The sequence below is a fragment of the Rhinolophus ferrumequinum genome, chromosome 12, assembly GCF_004115265.2.
Source record: "Rhinolophus ferrumequinum isolate MPI-CBG mRhiFer1 chromosome 12, mRhiFer1_v1.p, whole genome shotgun sequence".
NCBI classification, from domain to species: Eukaryota; Metazoa; Chordata; class Mammalia; order Chiroptera; family Rhinolophidae; genus Rhinolophus; species Rhinolophus ferrumequinum.
Window position 1 is genome coordinate 40,373,525 of NC_046295.1, and position 18,913 is coordinate 40,392,437.

Sequence of the window (18,913 nt, forward strand, 5' to 3'; positions counted from 1 at the left end):
AAAGCATACTGCCAAATTGCTTTTCAGAAAGGCTTTGATAATAAAGCATTATCTGTAACTTTTACCAGTTCATATAAGAAAACAGTATCTTGTTTAAAATTTGGGATCACAATTGAGCAGAAATGTTTATTTTTCATGCTCTTGTATATTTTATCTTTTGTAAACTATTTTCCATGTTCAATACCCATTTATTTGAAAAATAGTTTAATTATAAATTTGTTATGAATTATAAATGTACGAATTAAATAGAAATTATATGTGTATCTGACCATTAGTACAAAACAAAACACCAGAACAAACAAGAAGCTAATAAGATTGTTTACTTACAGAGGTGAGGGGAACAAAGTGGGAAAACCAGGGGAATAAAAATGGGGTAGAAGAGTTAGGGAGAGTGACTTATTACATGTTTTTGTATAGTTCTGACTTATGGAATTATGTGAATGTTTTACAAACTTATAAAATTAAAAAAATAGATGGGAAGTCAAAACTGAAATAGAAACAGAAGCAAATGAATCCAACTATACTACAAATAAATAACATAACCACTCTGAAGGGAGGGATGGGAAAAAAAAATCAACCTAACTTTGGAAAACAATATTTTAATTGAATATCCAAAAGAAAAAGTGTATACCAATATTTCACTCTGATTAGTTGGCCTGTTTTTCACAGAAGTGGGTTAGCAGTTTCCAAACTATGTTGTGTGTATTTGAGAACTGAGAAAATAAATATACTGTGGACATAAAGTACTCGTTTCTTTGCTGGCTGGCCATGGGGACTCACTCTTAACCTCTGGAGGCTGTTCTCAGGTTCATGGCACACGGCTCCCTTCATCTTCAAAGTGAGAATTAATCTCATGTCCAATCCCTCCCACACTTTGCATCTGATTTCCTGTCTCTGACATCTCCACCCATATTTAAATGGTTCATATGATTAGGTCAGGCCTACCTGGATTATCTCCCTATCTTAAGGTTAACTGGTTTGGGACTTGAATTACATCTGCACAGTTCTTCACAGTAGTACCTATATTAGTGTTTGATCGAATAACTGGATGTTACACCAGAGGCTGGGAATCTTGGCTCACATCTTAGAATTCTGCCTACCAAAGGGTCCCATCAGAAGGACATAAGACACAGCCATCAATAAATATAAATTGCTAGAATATTATTGTTAAAGTCTGTGGACTCCAGATTAGTTTAAATTCCTTAAAAGTAACCTCTATCAGTGTTTGCTTCAATCAACTTCAGGTATTTTAAGAGATCACTAATACTAGTTTATCCATGTGTCTATCATCAGAAACACAGTGAAAACATGCATTTCAAGTACTATATAGAGAGATGTATTTAGTGCCCACTATAGGTTTCCCACAGCCTTCAGATCATTTTATCCCACTCTGCTCCTCCGACGGTATTAGTGCCCCCATTTTCTGAAGAGGATGCCAAGGCTCAAATTGTTTAGTGAATGGCAGTGTTGTACAGCTGGCACTGGTTTCCATCCATGAACCTTGTAAATGCAAAAATGCACTGCCAATGTTAACCAGTATTCACACAATAAATAACAAAATACACTTTGATAGGGGAAGAGCACAAGAGCCAATTTAAAGGGTCTCCCAATGGCTAAATCTGGGATAATTTGTGCAACAAAATGATATAAATGACAGAATAACATAGAATAAAATATATACCCATTAGTCTATACTGATGTGAATAACTGAATAAAGAAATGGGGATGAAAGAAAAGCTCTCGGTAGAATTCCAATTAATAAATGTAGAAGGGATGATGGAAATAGAAAATTATCTTTTGAAATATACCATAGCAATAAGTATTTCAGTAAGAATCATCAGTAGGTTCTAAAATTTCTGGGTATGAGTATGAGAAATGGGATATTTACATAGTCTCAAAGTATCTTTCCAGAAGATAATTATTAATTACAAAGGAGAAAAGTGTACAATAGAAATACCTGGCAGACACCACCTTAACCAAGTAATCAAAGTTACAATCCCCAACGACACAAGTTGACATCCAGTGCCTCTTAGTGTGTTGCACTGAGAATACATCACTTCTATGGAGTTCTTACCAAAAATGCTTAATTATGAGAAACATCAGATAAATCAAAATTGATGGCCATCCAGAAAAATAACTGAACACTACTTTTCAAAAAGTACCAAGGTCATGAAAGGCAAAGAAATTCCAAAGAATTGTTTGATTAGAGGACACTCAGAAGATACTACAAATAAATATGTGACCGTGAATTGAAATCTGGGCCAGAAAAAGACATTAGTGAGACAATGGTGAAATTTGAAGACAGCCTATAGGTTTTGTAGTTTTAGGTTTTTGACACATATCCTTTAAGAGTTGTCTGAAGTCACTCTTTCCACATCCTCATAATAGCATAATAGCATTGTTTCATTTTCATAATCATATTGTGGTAATGTAAGAGGTGACATTAGGGAATCTGGGTAAAAGGAATACAACTTAAAACAAAATAACACCTACTTTTCTTTTTTAATAAAAAGAAATTTTATTTTTATAAAATATTATTTTCCTAATTATTAAGATTTTAGTTTCCTAAAGTCAGTGTTACTGAAACTGTAGTCTCTGGACATTATCTTTCAGGGTCCATGAGAATATATATTTTTTCAATTATACGTAGTTAACATTCAGTATTACATTAGTTTCAGGTGTACAGCATAGTGGTTAGACAGTTATATAACTTACAAAGTGATACCCCTTGTAACTCTAGTACCCACATGGCACCAATTATTACACATCATTGACTATATTCTCTATGCTGTACTTTACATCCCTGTTTTGTAACTATTTTGTAACTGCCACTTTGTATTTCTTAATCCCTTCATCTTTTTCACCCAGTCTCCCAAACCTCCTCCCATCTGTCAAATATCAGTTTGTTCTCTGTATCTGAGTGTTTTGAAAAAAAAAAACTTTTAAATTTCCATTCAATTATCAACGATGAAATTTTGCCAAGTTGTTTACTTAGTAACTTTTTTAAAAGAATGGAATTATTTCAAATCTCTCCACATACATATATATACACACATACACACACACACTCTACATGTATATTATCCATAGTCTACATATTAGACATGTATGTTTACATGAAACCTTTAATGTTAACAGTAAATATTTTCTCTGAATCTTTACCTTATGGTTTTAATTTGCCACATTATGCTTGAAAGTTGTCTGAGCTACTCAATTTCCCATGAGATTTCTCATCAAATAACCACCTCCTATTGTTCATTTGGTGGACATGTCTTCGTCTTTACATTATATAATAAATTTAGCATATTTCCAATGTTTTACTATTTGATCTCTGCAACAGACTTTTTACACACACATCTTTGGGAAAATGGCCTGGTATTGTAAATGGTCCTAGAAAATTGATGGCTTACCTTCCCAAAAAGAATGCCCATTTATTCGATATTTATCGAGTCTACTATGTGACAGGCACTAGAAGAGCAGTGAAAGACAATGGACCCTTTCCTACCCTAGGTCAAACAGGAGGAGGGAAGAAAGTTTACCGTTTTATATTTTTTCACAGTACTTTAACTGCTTCCCCCACTTCTTTGTTATCCTTGCTATTTCTTCAATTCCAATTCTTACCCTGAAACTTCTAGTAGCAATTTAAAGTGGAATGAAGTACAACTGTAGGAAACATGTTTATTCAAATTATTTTTTGTTCCTACAATAATGAGAATTAAACAAGATGATGCAGGTAAAGTACTTAGTACATCAATAAACATAGTCTCTATGAGGTAGATACTATTTATTATTTTGTTATTTTACAAGTGAGCAATTTGGAGATGAAAAATAACCTGCTTAATGTTACACAGTTAGAAAGTGGCAGTACAGGACTTTGAAACATGTCTGACTCCAAAGCCTTAACTCTTGACCACAATACTCTACAATTTGCTCCTGTTCTAGAATATTCTTAGTAATGTCAACCCATATTTAAATCCTGCAGGACACACAAAACATAGTTCCCACCCCCCCACTCTCATTGGCATTTATCATCCTTCCTGAATTTGGGATCTAATATCATTAACAATAAAAAACATATAAGCAAGGACGAATTACTCAATTAAAAAACCAACATTGGGATCGCAATACAAAAATTAACTAACTTAATCACTGATAGTCATATAACTGAAACACAAACTGCTTATTTTATTTCTTTAACAATGAAATAGTAACAACACAATAATTTAGTTGTAACAAAGCGATCAACAGAGCAAAATAAAAACAAAGCTAACTAAGAGGCATTGCTTCAGATCAAATTGGTTATCTCCTTTAAACAGGAAAAGCTACCATTAGTCGAGTGGTTCTCAAACCTTTCTGCACATTAGAGGGATGGGGGGAAGGAGGTTTGGTGCTTCAAAAATAGCTATACCAGGGCCCACATCAGAACAATTAAATGAGAGTGGTGCCCAGGCAAATATTTGGGAAGTGTTGTCAGTGTTGAGAACTACAAGTCTAAAGTAATGAGCAATAAAAACCATACCCTTGAGGCAATTCAAAACCAAGACATTTAAAAAAGAAATGCAATAAACTTCTTTCCTTATTCTGAGAAAGGGGGAAGGGAAACACCTACTCATTTCTCATTGTTTTTTATACATTTTTGAGATCCCAAAGCAGAGTTTAACAAACATCAAATACTGGAAGTTATACAAACAGGCTACCCAAAAGGAAATTCCATTTCACATTTAGAAAGCTCTTTTACAATAATAACAGCTTTCAGAAAGAAACCCCCCGTTTTAAGTTTGCATAGATATTTAAGTCAGCTCTTTGTTCAACTAAGAGTCAATAAAGTGTATTAGAAAGCATTTTATTAATACTTATGAAACAATATTCATTTCATGTACCACAGATTAACTTTTTGGTGCAGAGAGAAATATTTGCGTGTTTCCCACCTATTTTTAAAACTGTCAGAATTCCTTTTTATATGATCTGTACCTTCAAATTTAGAATCTAATCATACATTTTTAAGAACGCATACATAAAATACTTCCCCTATAATTGCACTATATCCTCGACAAATCCTATTGGGAGTTTCAGTAGTGACTACAGGCATTTATCTTTAAAACAACTTTTCCTCATTTTTCAGGTTTGGGAATGAAATCACATCAAGTATGGAAAATAACTATTTTCCTTAAGAATACATAAATTCACTTAGAGATGTCTCCTCAAATTCAGAAAACCCCGTTCTTCAGCTCCTCTGTCAGGACTCCATGTCAATTTCAACCACGTCATTCTTGCCCTGAAGCCTGGCTTCTGTCAGGTTGTCTTCATTTACATCTTCAATGTCTGCCAGATCAATAGGTGGTAGAGGATTCCTCCAGTACAGGAAGGTATTATACTGCCAAAATTCTTCATTGAGCTTTAGGGGGGAAAAAATGTACATCAACGACTTACAAAGTTTTTTCAGGAAATGAAATTTTTGTAAAAGCAAACATAAGTTTTTGCAGCCTTTTATTTTGTATCTTCAACAAATATACATTTTTAATTCTATCTAATCAAACTACTTCATGGACTCAATCAAATCTGGGCATTTTCATATTTATGTATTTGTGAGAGTATTTGTTAGTAGTTCAAATTTAAAAGAGCTTCCTTCAAGAATATCTCTGCTGAGAATTTTTCTTCCATTTTCAACGAAAGAAAATATATGAAAACAGTCTTAAAATGTTTTACCTTTTAGTGAGGAAAACATTTTTATTAAAAAAATACACACATACCTTAAAACTTATTTTTGGACTTTTTCTTTAGGTTTGGTATTTTAAGGGATTGACTTTACACAGGCTAAAATATTTTGACAATCTTCTAAAAAGTATTAGGATATACACATGGTAAATAGCAAGAAAATCTTAAACTGATCATTTTATTAAGGTATCATTTGGAATAACACATGACTTTTAAATCAGTGTATCAAAATTGATAAATCCAAGTGAGTGCTAGCCCCTTAAAAATTCCACAGCTTATTCTGAATGACTATGAAGTTGTTTCAAGTAACTATGAAGTGAAGCTGATGTTCCAATGAAGTTCAGAATTGGCCAGAATTTCAAAAGCATCCCAAAAATACTTTGTCCAAAGGAAGCACCAATGGAATCATTATGTGCAGGCTACCAAGGTAACTATTTTGAAGGGTTAACACCCTTCCCAGATGAATATCTATGTATCTGTAGTCTATGTTGTGTCCTTATGTTAGGTTCAGACTTGCTAGAACCTAAGCATTATGCAACAGAAATACAATGGGAGACAAATATATAATTTAAAATTTTCTAGTAACTGCAGTGAAAAAAAAAAAAAAAAGATACCTAAACTTAATATTTGACCTAATATATCGAAACTGTTGTCATTTCAACATGGTCAATATTTTAAAAATTAATGAGGTATTTTACAACCTTTTTGTCTAAGTCTTCAAAATCTGGCAGGTATTTTACACTTCCAGCACTATTTAGACTAGCTACATTTCAATGCTCAATAGCTTCACGTGGCTACTTTACAAAGAGCAGGTTTGTAAGGAAATCTCACTAAGAAGTTTATTCAGTGCCTTAGACACTAAGACTTAGAGAATTAAGGGTCTCTCTGGAATTTCTTAACACAGGGATAAAGACGTAGTAATTCAAAGGATGCCAAGAAAAATTTCACTTTAATAAGCAAATAGGGTGAAAAACAAGGGTCTATTTTTTTGCCCACTGGGAGAAAAACAATCTCTTGTTCAAATTACCTACTTATAAACATGGACCAAAAAAAGATCCTTTAATGCTATCAGTATAACCTAGTAGCTAAGAGCACCAACTCTGCCACCAGACAGACCTGGGTCTGCATCCACCACCCACTAACTCAGATCTTGACTTAAGTGTCTCCTAATCGGTAAAACATAGGACTCTCATGTGAATTAAGGTTTAGCACTCTAACTGCTCATTATTGCCTGGTATTATATCCCAAACCTATGAATCATTAATCACTTTCGTCCAACTGAAAACAACATTTTTGCTTACTTTCTATTAAAAATATCTAACAGTAAGGGTGAGCACTAACAGCAACGAATCTGCATAAAGTGACACTAACATGAGAAAGTATGAATATTTTATGATGTAACACTTGGTTTTATTTCTCTGGTAGAAAACAAAAACCTGAAACAACTCAGGAACTATTCTGAGGTTCTAGGACAGAAAAGAAGTACCATTATTCTGCCCAGATTGCATCTTCAAATAGAAAAGGCATATTTGAGAAAATTTTTCCTAAATGAGATCCAAAGGGTGAGAGCGCAGGGACTTACGCTTTATCCTGAGCACAACAGGAACCAGAGAGACATTTGCTGTGTGAACTGAAAAAGCTTTTTAACTTATCCATGTTTTATCCCATTTTCCCTTGGTAAGTATCTGTAAAACCTTTAAAACAAAAAAAGTTGCATCTTTGGAGGCAGGAAGAAGAAAGCTGAACACATCTCTCTCTTAAGTTTGCAGAAGAGAAACAGCTTAAGGAATATGAAGGTTCCTGGGCTTTTGCCAAAAGAAAAGAGAACAGGGGACTAGTCCTGGTGAAAAAGGAACCCCTAGAGCCAAGCTTGTTTACTGTCACGAGCTTGTAGTGACCATAGGAGAGCTGCCGGATGTAGTCACTACTGTAGAAGACACAGGTGTGTCTAGGAGATTCTAATCAGGCGTCTGTATCAGTCTACTAAAACATTCTTCTTTGCCTGTCATTTCCATATTTCCTTATCAATTTGTGGCATATTGCAGTCCATATATTCTGGTAGGAAAGACAAGCCTATGCATGGGTGGGGTCTGAAGAGGAAAGCTTTCAAACTACACAGTACTTATCTCCGTAACAAATATGTTTGGATGACTATCATTCTGGTTTTTTTAGGTTTTGCACATTGGAACCAGACATGATTTAATTGGAAATTCTAATTCTTTATTCTATTTTCAAAACCTAAGTGCTATCATTTGGTTTTAAGTAAGCCGATTTTGAACACCTAAAAACAATCTGAAGAAAAGTCTAAATAAGGCTTATGCTTCCTAAATTCCAAGGAAGCTGGAGGTATAAATATTTACAATTTATAATTTTATCCAGAAATGCTCATCATGATTATGTCTAAAAGATCATTTCTCAACACAGGAAAAGATCTTGCCCAACTATAAAATTCTCATTATCTTACTGGGTTTTTCACCAAGAACAAGTCATGCAAAGGAACCTCAATTTTTTTTTTTCAGGAGAGGCAAGGTATTTGAAAAATTCTGCATAAGATACGTAAGACAATGGAGAGATGTGGGATGGATGCTATGATGCAGCGGTTGAAGAGAGTTTGGTGACTTCTGAGCCCTACACTTGACTCTTCAATCTCCAAAGCTCCTAGTAAGTCAACACCAAACTATCAAAAAGCAGTCTCAATTCCTGAGTCTGGACCAACGCTGTCAAATAAATATATAACGCCAGCCACAAAAATAATTTAAAATTTTTAGTGGCTGCATTAAAAAAGTAAAAGAAACCGGTGAAATGAATTTTAATCTATTTTATTCAATCCAGTATCTCCCATGTAATCTCCCAGTTATTTCAACATGTAATCCGTATAAAATTGTTTGAGACCTTTGAAAGTGTGTATTTTACATTGACAGTACCTCTTAATTTGGATTAGTCACATTTCAAGTGTTCCGTTGTCTCACGTGGCTGGCTAGTGGCTGCCACATTTCAACAGCACAGATCTAGATAAATCAGATCTTCTGATGTGCAGAGATGGACAGACTCATTCCCCAAGGAACAGGAACTCTCCCGAGGGCCTCATCTATGATTTGCCTTTGGGCCAAGTTAATTTTCCACAATGACCCTTTTTCATAGGATCAGATTGTGAGTTGAAATGCCTTTTCCTTAGGGATAGCACTTGCACTCTGTAAGAGCTGCATCGTGCGTAAAAAACGTCCAATTAATTGACGGCTACCACACTGGTCATCTCTTTAGAAAGACACCTATCAGGAATTCTACAAGAATCACCATTAAACTAAGGAAGGCACGCTACACCTTTCTCAAACCGTGTTGTCTTTGAGCTGAACCTGTCTGTGGTTCAGTCCACGTTTTCACCAAACGCGGGTCCGTCAGGACCCACGCTACTTCCCTCTCCCAGAACGGGCGTTGAAGCTGCGAGGCCTTGTCTATCTCCCTCGACGGTCTGTTTCCCCTACTTCAGCGAAACGCTTTCAGCCAGCCCGTGGGACTCTCCCACACCGCCGCCAAGGTGGCTTCGGGAGCCCTCGCTGTGCTGCCTGGGGGTCGGCGTCCGTTCCTGATGCAGGGACCCCCGTTTTCGTTTTGGGATGTCTTGACGAACACGAGTCTAGAGAGGGCCTATCTGTTCCTTCCCAAGGGTCGTAGTGCCAGGGAAAAGGTGGGCCCCACCCGCCCCTGGAGCACCCAGCCCATCCCCAGCCCCTACCTGGCGCGGTGCAGGCCCCCAGTCTCTCCGCGGGGACTCTGTGCGCCCCGCCCCGTCATCGCCACTGCCCCGAGGGGGCAGGTCATCCCGCGACTCCTCCCCCGGCCCGCGGGGCTGCTCGGGCGGCTGCTGCAGCGGTGGCTCGCCGGTCTCTAAGTCGCGGCCCTCACGCTCCGCGCCGCCGGGAGCACTGGAGTCCCCTCCATCGCGCCGCTTGCTCGGCGATGCCGAAGGCTCAGTCATAACCGCCGAGTCGATCCTGCGCTTTCGGGGCAGCTCCGAGACGCCGAGGGGCTGCCCGGGGTGCGAGACCGCCTGCGGCGGGACCCAGCGCGGTAGTGGCGGCTCCTCCGGAAAGTCGCAGAGCAGGAGCCGCTTCCAAGGCACGTGGAACGTCAGCGGCTCGGCCGCACGCCGCTTGGCCATGGGCCCCAGAGGCTCGGGCAGAGCCCGCCGGGCGCGGGAGACCGAGCGCAGATAGCTGCGGAGGCGGAGGGTGGGGGCGGAGCGCGCCGAGAAGGGCGAAGACTCTGTCGGGGCGAGGCGGCGACACGAAGGTGGGAAGGGCGCCTCGGAGGGGGCGGGGCGGCCGGGTTCTCCACTGCCCGCGCGCACGGCCCCCGCAGCCGCGGAGGGGCGGCCGGACGTTGGGGAGCAACCGCGAAACGGCGGATATTCGAACCTGCGCACAAACGTGCGCTCGCACACTCGCGCCAGTCAGGCGGAGCCGCTGGTTGGTGGAGGTTCGCCGAGCGCGCTCCCGAGCGGCCCCGCGGCCGGAAGTGCGCCTCCCAGGGGGAGGTGGGAAAGCCTCGGCGGGTTTATTAAAGGCCCAGGCGAGTCCCCTGTGGAGGGCGTGAGCTAGTTATTTCTGGGGTGGGGAAAGGGTGCAAATCCCCCGCTTAGTAAAGCGTTTAGCCTTAAAACCTTTAAAATGTATATGTTAATATTCCCTTCCTCGAATCAGTGGCCACGGGGATGTCTCCAGGAGGTTAAAAGAGATTATACAAACTTAATAAACTAGTGTTAAGAGGCTCTGGCACTATGTGATTATTAGAGACAGACTCCTCGACGGGGGTCGGGTCTGAGGGAAGTAGCTAAAACCAACATGCAAAATCAAAAACCCAACGAATTGTATGTTTTGCACAGGCTGCTGTTAAAAGTGAAGTATGTACCATTCCTTGAAGATCTTTTGATTAAAAATTTATTGATGAAGTTGCAGAGACGTGCAGCTCATCCAAAATAACTCGTTCAAGAGCCAAGCCTGGAGCACAGCTATTTTCCAGCTGAAACCTAAAATTGTTTGGTTCTTAAAATATCGTGGGAAGCGCACAGAATTCTCTGCTTATTCTGTGCGTGATCGAAGTGAGTTTCCAAGACCTTCCTTACCAACAAAATTGTGATGTGAAGCAAAGTGAGGAAGGGATAACAGCTGTCTATTTACTGTAACTTAATATTGATAAAGACTAACCAAGTGGACAAAAATGTGAGGAAGATATTATGTAAATGCTTTAAAAGGAGAAACTGCTACGATCTAGAGAAAATGTGTGCAAGAAAGATAATTGTACTCTAACTGGTAGCTACTACCTATATGTAATTACCCCATGCCCCTACACTTCAAGGTTGAGAGAGGATAAGGCCACTACTTAATAAACAGAAATCTAACAAGTTAGGTAATAAACAATAGCTTTTCTGTTTGATCTTTCCATTCCTTGTTTGAAATTGATAACCCATCTGTCTCAAATAGATGAAGAGTTTGCGATTTTCAAACCAGTGACACAGATTACATATAGAAGAGTTTAATTTTATTTGAAAGGTTTGGAGAACATCCTGCGCCCAAATAATAAAAGTGCAGTTTAGCAAATAGTTTCATTCCTTTGTAGTCCTCTCCACAGACTTTTATTTTTCTAAATTGTGAAATTCATCTATACAAAAGGTTGTATAAAACATGTATTTAAAAGAATGATAGTAAGATACCCAACACTCAGTTTCAGATATAGAATATTGCTAGTAGTACCAGAACATGACAAGGTCCCTAGTGCCTCTCCCACTGGCACCACCTTCCTTTCCCCAACTCCAGGTAATTGCTGTTTTGAATTTTGAGTCAACCATTCCTTTGTAATTTCCTCACCTGTGTATGAATTCCTAAATAACATTTTGAGTTTTGCTGTTTTGTTAACAGCTTTATTGAGGCCATTTTATGACAAAATATACTATATATATTTAAAGTGTTGAATTTGCTTTATTTATATGTGTATACCCATGAAACTATAACCACAATTAAGATAATGCTCATATGCATCACCCCCAGAAGTTTCCTCTTGCCCTTTTGTAATGCCTCCCTCCTTCCCCAGCAATGTAACCACTGCTTTACTTTATGTTGTTATAGATTAATTTGCATTTTCTAGAGTTTTATGTAAATGGGATCTTACAGTATATATACTCTTTTTATGTGGCTTCTTTCAGCACAATTATTTTGAAATTCACCCATGTTACATGTTCATTACTTTTTATTACCCAGTAGTATTTGTATGGATGTATCGTAATTTATTATCCATTCACCTGTTGATAGACATGTAGGTTACTTCCATTTTGGGACTATTACAGATAAAGCTGCTGAAAACATTTGTGTGTAAGGCTTTGTATGAACATAGGCTTTCTTTTCTCTTGGGTAAATACCTAGGAGTGGAATGGTTGGAGCATATGGTAGGTGGATGTTTAACTTTTTAACAAACTGCCAAACTGGTTTCCAAAGTGGTTGTAACATTTTATGTTACCACCAACAATGTATGAGCGATCCAGTTCCTATACATTCTTTCCAACACTTGGTATGATCAGACTTTAATTTTAATCTTTTTAACTATGTATCTCATTGTAGTTTTAATTTTAATTGGCATTTGCATTCCTTAATGATTAATGATGCTGAACATCTTTTAAGTGCTTATTTGCCATTTGCTTTTTTGGTAAAACGTTCGTCGTTTGCCCATGTAAAAAATTGGGATTATACTTTTTTATTTTCCTTATTTTACATTTTATATTTTTATGCATGTAATGGTATTTCAGTCATTTATTTTGAATATAGTATTTTATCATGAATCTACTCCATTGTCGATAAACATTTGAGTTTTTTCAGATTTTTGCAGTACAAATAGTGTGCTATGAACATACTTGTTCCTGATTATCTATCATGTGCAAGAAAGTCTTCAAGGTCTGACAATTAAGTTCGAGAACTTGTTGCAACGATGTTGCCAGCCTTTACTGATATTGGAGGGATTATTCATTATGAATTTGTACCAACTGGACAGTTAACCAAGTTTACTATTTAGAAGTGCTGAAAAGGCTGCATGAAAAAGTTAGAAGAAAACGACCTGAACTTTTCCCCAACAATTCATACATGGCTCTTGTATCACGACAATGCACCAGCTCACACAGCCCTGTCTTTGAGGGAGTTTTTAGCCGGTAAACAAATAACAATATTGGAACACCCTCCCTACTCACCTGACCTGGCCCCCAATTACTTTTCTTTATCTGAAGTTAAAGGAAATATTTAAAGGAAGACATTTTGTTGACATTCAGGACATCCAGGGTAATAAGATGACAGCTCTGATGGCCATTTCAGAAAAAGAATTCCAAAATTGCTTTGCAGGGTGGACTAGGTGCTGGCATCGGTGCATAGCTTCCCAAGGTGACTGTAGTGATACTCAGCAATGAGGTATGTAGCCCTTTTCTTAGGATGAGTTCACAAACTTAATTGTCTGGTCTTCATATTTTATATAGACTGGAATTAGTGAGTTGAGTATGTTTATCTTCACTAGGTAATGCCAAAGTTGTCTAAAGTGCTTTTTACTAGTTTACACTCCTAGTTGTGGATGAGAGTTGCCTTTTTGCCATTCTTACCAATTAACTTAGTTATGATCTGACATGAGCAATGTGAAGTGAAATGGTTATCTCATTGTGACCTCAGTATATATTTCCCCAGTGAAGTTGGACATCTTTTTATATGTTTATGGACATTCCTAGAGTAGAACTTATGGCTCTTTTCTCTTCATGGTACCTTTTGTTGAACAAGTATTCAACTTAAATATGGTCTAAATTATCAATCTTTTAATTTTTTATAGTTTATAGTTTATGCTTTTTTTTTTCCCCCTCGTTTCAGGAGTAGGCCCTTTCACCACTTCAAGACCAGTCTCTTCTTGGTCCAACTTAGATTTCTAGCCTTTTGTAAAAGGACTGCTAAATCTTTTGTCATGTATTCATATATTCTTGAAAGCAATTTTCTTATGGGTAATAGGTGTTGTAAATATTATAAATATCTTCACCAGTTTCTATTTTCACTGTCTATGGTATTTTAATTTTAATGTAGTTAAGTTTATCGATTTTTTTCTTTTCTGGTTTGCACATATTACATCTTGTTTAATGAATCCTTTCCTGTCCCAAGTTCTAGATGTTTTATATTTTTGCTTCCATATTTACACATTTCATCCATGTGGAATTGATTTATGTGTGTGGTGTGAATAAACTCAAGTTCATTTTGCTTCCCCATATGGAATAACTTTCTTAACACTATATATTGAATAGTTGTCCATTCCTCACTGCTGTGCAGTACCTGCTTTGTCATAAGTTTACAAAAATACACGCAATTGTTTAGCAGCTAAAGATTCAGTTTGATTGGTCAATATGCTATCTTGGGCTAATACAAGTGTTTTAATTACTATAGTTTTGTGATAAGTTTTGGATATCTGTACAGCAGTCCCCCACATATTTCTTGTTTTTCAGAAGTGTGTTTGCTCTACTTGGCCCTTTGCTTTCCCATATATAGTCATCTTTTATAACATTATGTTCTTCTCTTGGAATTTGGATTGTAACTGCATTGAAACTATAGATCAACTTGGGGAAAACTGTCATCTTTCCAATATGGAGCCCACTTCCTATTCATGATAATTATAGTTTTCTATTTAGATCTTTTTAAGTGCTTTCAATAGTTTTGTAATTCTTACCATAGTTTATGTATCTTTTTACTTTCATAAAAATTTTTTTTTGGCTTCAATTACAGTTGACAGTCAATATTATATTAGTTTCTAGTTTATGTATCTTTTGTTTAGTTATTCCTAGATACTTCATAGTTCTTGTAAATAGTATCTCTCTCCCCTTTTTTTGGACATTCTCTGAGTTATTGTTGCTGCTCCTGGGCTCTTTAAAAAGCTCCATTAGAAATTGAAATTAGTTTTACCTCAAGTTGTTTAAGTAGTACCAGATATAGTTCAAGGAACTTACCATTTCATTCACGTCAAATTTGTTGTCATGACATTTTCTTTGTTTTCTGCTTCATTGATTTCTACTTAATTTAGGTTTACTCTGCTCTTCTTTCTTTAGCTTCTGATAGAACCTAAGGTCACTGATTTTAGCCTTCTTTTCAAATACAAACATTTAAAGCTATAAATTTCCCTGTACCACTGCTTTAGCTGCAACCCACACATTTGGTATGTTGTATTTCATTATCTTCCAGTTTGAAATACTTTCTAATTTCCCTGGCGATATCTGTTTTGACCTTTGGGTCATATAAATGTGTTAATTTTCCAGATATCTGAAGTTTTCCTTGATATCTTTTGTTACTGATTTCTAATTTAATTGTATCAATTCATATTCTGTAATTTTAATCCTTTCAAATTGAGACTTATGATCCAGCATGTATTCATGGTGCATGTGCTATGTACACTTTAAAAAAAAAAGTTTTCTGCAGGTGTTGGACATAGTGCTCTATAAATGTCTGAGTAAGGTGGTTGCTTTTCAGGTCTTATATGTCATTACTGATTTTTGTCTAATTGTCCTATTAATTGCTAAGAAGGGGGGGTTAAAGTCTTCAACTTAGAATGGTAGATTTTTCTGTTTCTCCCTTTAGTTCCACCAATTTTTATGTATTTTGAAGCTGTTATTAGGCACACACGATTTTTACATCTCTGATATATTGACTCTTTGTCCTTATGAAATATCTCTCTGGTAATGCTGTTCATTTTGAAGTCATCTTCATTTGGTATTTAAATAGCCACTCCAGCACTCTTATGCTTACCATTTGCATAGTGTATCTTTTTAATCTCTTGGAGACAACATATATAGGTGGGTCTTGCTTTTTCTGATATTCTCCTACTCACTTATTATATAGGCTCAGAGCACCCCGTATCTGTCCTTTATAATGGTTATAATTCTTACAATTATATCATCACTTGTTTGATATCATTCCTCTGCTATATATGCTCTGTGGTGGGGGAAATAGTATCTGTCTTGTTGACTTCTGCATCCCCAAGACCAAGTCTGGTGCCTGACACAATGTAGGATCTCAATAAATATTTGTGCAATGAATAAAGAAGTGCAGACCACACGGTAAATAGTGAGGCTGGGATACTGGCTTGGTCTACCTTCCTCCACTTTATTCCTTCCTTGCTCAGGCTGTATGTGATGGTAAAGTGCCTCCACCCCCAAAGACAGAGAGATATTGTTTTTTCAAAATATTGTAGTACAATTTTCAACATACAGATGGGCCATCGCTAAAATGTTTAACAATAGGTTGTGTTGGTGAAGATATGGAAAAAGATATTCTTCTTGTTTTAAAGTACAACCTTTTAAGAAAGCCTTCTGGCACCATCTGTGAAATTTTTAAAAGGCACACACATTCAGCATTTCTACTTTTAAAAACGTTATACTCCAGATACAGTACTGACAGTGGAAACAAAGAGGTTTATATAGAGGACTATTCATTGTAATCTAATGTTGAATAGCAAATGGGTGTGTGTCAACTGAGATGATATGCAAATTTATTAAATGAAGTAAATTTATGTGTATGGATATAGATCAGCAAAACAGTCAAAAAAAGGTGCACAATATTTATAGCCCACAAATGTATTAAAAAGTATATATATGTGTGTGTATGTATGTATATATACATATATATATATATATATATATATATATATATATATATATATAAAAATATGTGTGTGTGCACATATTTTTTAGTATTGCACAGATGTTCCTGGGAGGATATTGTTATCAATAGTAAATAGGGTGGGAAACTGAGGAAAATGGGTGGTGGAGGGCATATGGCTCAAAATTTTGGACTACTTCAACTACTTCAGATGACTGTATTTTGCCTTGTATAACGTGCACCCACATTTTTGGCCCAAAAGTTTAGGGAAAAAAAATCTTTCATTTTAATTTTTTAATTCAAATTTTTATTTGTTTACATTTACGTACTTGTTTTTTATATTATAAAGGAATTTTAGCATTTTAGAAAAACATGTTATGGTACAAGAAATTTTATGTAACAAATTATAAAAACACAAAAGCAGATACAAGGTACAAAAAATTGTATCGGTAAAAAATTTACGATATTTATGCATCATAGAAGGCCAAGAACTCTTCATCATTGCAAGTTTGTTGTAAGTTCAACGAAACCGATTATCGTATTCCAGGGTATTATTTTGGATATTGTTATTGATTTCTAGAGTTACAGTTTTAACCCATAAGCATACATAAAAGAATTAAAAACATTTATATAGATATGGAATTAGTACTACCCATGTATAATGCACATCCTTATTCTTCCCTCACAAATTTTGGCAAAAAAGTGCACATTATACACTGCAAAATATGGTATGTTGGTGTCACTGGTGTCTTGTGTGGGTGACAAGTTTTTCTACTACAGCCAACACTTAGAATTTCTGGTTTCTGTTATCTTCTGTCGGAAGATAATTTTCCTTGGGTCTTTTGCATTTTAGCATATCTTGCAAGCAGAGACACTGGCTACCTTTATTCCATATAATCTTTTCAAGGATATGTGTACAGTGAACAGGCTTGTAAGACAGAGGCAGTGTCTCCCTATGAGCAGGTTTGTTTATTATCCTGTATGTCTTCTACTAGGGCAAAAAGTCAGGCACACTTACTGATGGCCTATCATAAAAGATTAAGGTTTCCTAAACTCAAGGATCTTCTTCTGTAACATAATCCAGTGCTTGTGGGCATCTTTAGCACTATAAGTGGGTCACTCTATGAGAGGTGGCAAAGAACATAGTAAAAATATATCAAACCATAGATCCACCAAACAGAATAAATTCCAAAAACAAACAAAACACACACTTCTGGATACATCACAGTGAAACTACTGAAAATTAAAGAGGAAATATTAAAAACAGCCAAAGAAAAAAAGAAACATATTTACAGGGATAAAGATAAGAATTTCAGCAGGGTATTCATCAAAACAATGGAATGATATCTTTAAAGACATAAAAAAAAGGGAGGGGCATTAGGCTGTAGAGGGAGGAGTATCAAAGAGTCTGTGGACTATTTTTAAAGCACCACACACCAGAAATTATAAATTAATGTATGTATGATGGAATTGATATATGCCTGCACTTCTCCTTCCCATGAGTGTCACATTCAAGGACTACTTCATGGACTGTCTCCTCCTGCGTGTCCCAGCAGAAATAACCCAGACCCCAAAAGGAGAAAGAGAAGCCACAGCTTCAAAGACTTAATGGCTGCTAAAATACGGAGGCCATGGCCAGGTACTACTATAGCACCAACTGCCTGACACTGTCACCAAACACACCTTTATACAAAAGAAGGCAGCTAGTAACCTACCACTAAGTTTTTGTTGAAACTGAACACATGACTCATGGAAGCTTTGTGACTCTGGTTTGACATCCCCATTTGGGGATGGATCAACTTGTACATGATACGTAACAAAGTGAAAAGGAGCCAACAAGCTTAGTAAGGCAACCTGAAATAGCATATTCAAGAGTGCAGTTGGCCTGACCCCAACAGCTCTTTGGTGCTATGAAAACAGTGGCAGCTAATTCCTTTGGGGGTAAAATGTCTTTGCCCCTAAAGCAAAGCTGCTGGCTCAGTGGGGCTCCTGACTCACAAACACTCCCCTAAACTCCCGGGCCTAGATCACTGATTGGCTAAGTTGAAACCTAATGGGGTCCAATGGGCTGCTGTCACTGTTCAGCCTCAGTGCCAGCTATGTAAAACCAAAAGCACGATGTGGTCACTCCTCTCAGTGGATAGAACTCAAATTAATCCTCATGACTCTGGTCAATCTTCCCGTTGATGGACCTTGCTATATTTTTACTAACTTTTGAGTTATTGCCCATGGCCTATGTGGTCTGTAGGTGAAAGCTGACAAACTGGTAGATTAAGGACACCTCTCCTTGGCTATTAAACTTCCACAATTGCTCAACTTCCCTGATGGTTAAAGAAATGAGTATTAAAATTAGATACCACTTTTTCCTATCATATAGACAAAAATGAAAAGATTAGCAATTTCCAGTTTTGGTCAGGGAATGGATACAGTTATTCTCAAGCACTGTTGATGGCATGAAAATTGGTAGTCTTTCTGAAAGGCATCTTGACTGAACATGCACATACACTTTGACTAAATGATTCTTCTAAATAGCCACTGAAGAGAAA

At 37.0% G+C, this 18,913-nt stretch overlaps 1 protein-coding gene across 1 annotated transcript; it reads right to left on the reverse strand.

The window, feature by feature from the left end:
* Positions 1–2,833: 2,833 nt before the first annotated feature.
* Positions 2,834–11,105, reverse strand: C12H9orf40 (chromosome 12 C9orf40 homolog). The gene is made up of 2 exons (XM_033124017.1): positions 9,449–11,105; positions 2,834–5,395 (listed from the first exon to the last, which is right to left on the reverse strand). Exons 1-2 carry the CDS (start codon positions 9,872–9,874, stop codon positions 5,237–5,239), a joined length of 585 nt encoding a protein of 194 aa, XP_032979908.1. The 5' UTR covers positions 9,875–11,105; the 3' UTR covers positions 2,834–5,236.
* Positions 11,106–18,913: the final 7,808 nt, after the last annotated feature.

Coding starts and splice junctions, on each gene's coding strand:
- C12H9orf40 (XM_033124017.1), bottom strand. CDS start 9,874: ATGGCCAAGCGGCGTGCGGCCGAGCCGCTGACGTTCCACGTGCCTTGG. Junction 5,396..9,448: donor GGGGGCCTGCACCGCGCCAG/GTAGGGGCTGGG, acceptor TCCCCCCTAAAG/CTCAATGAAGAATTTTGGCA.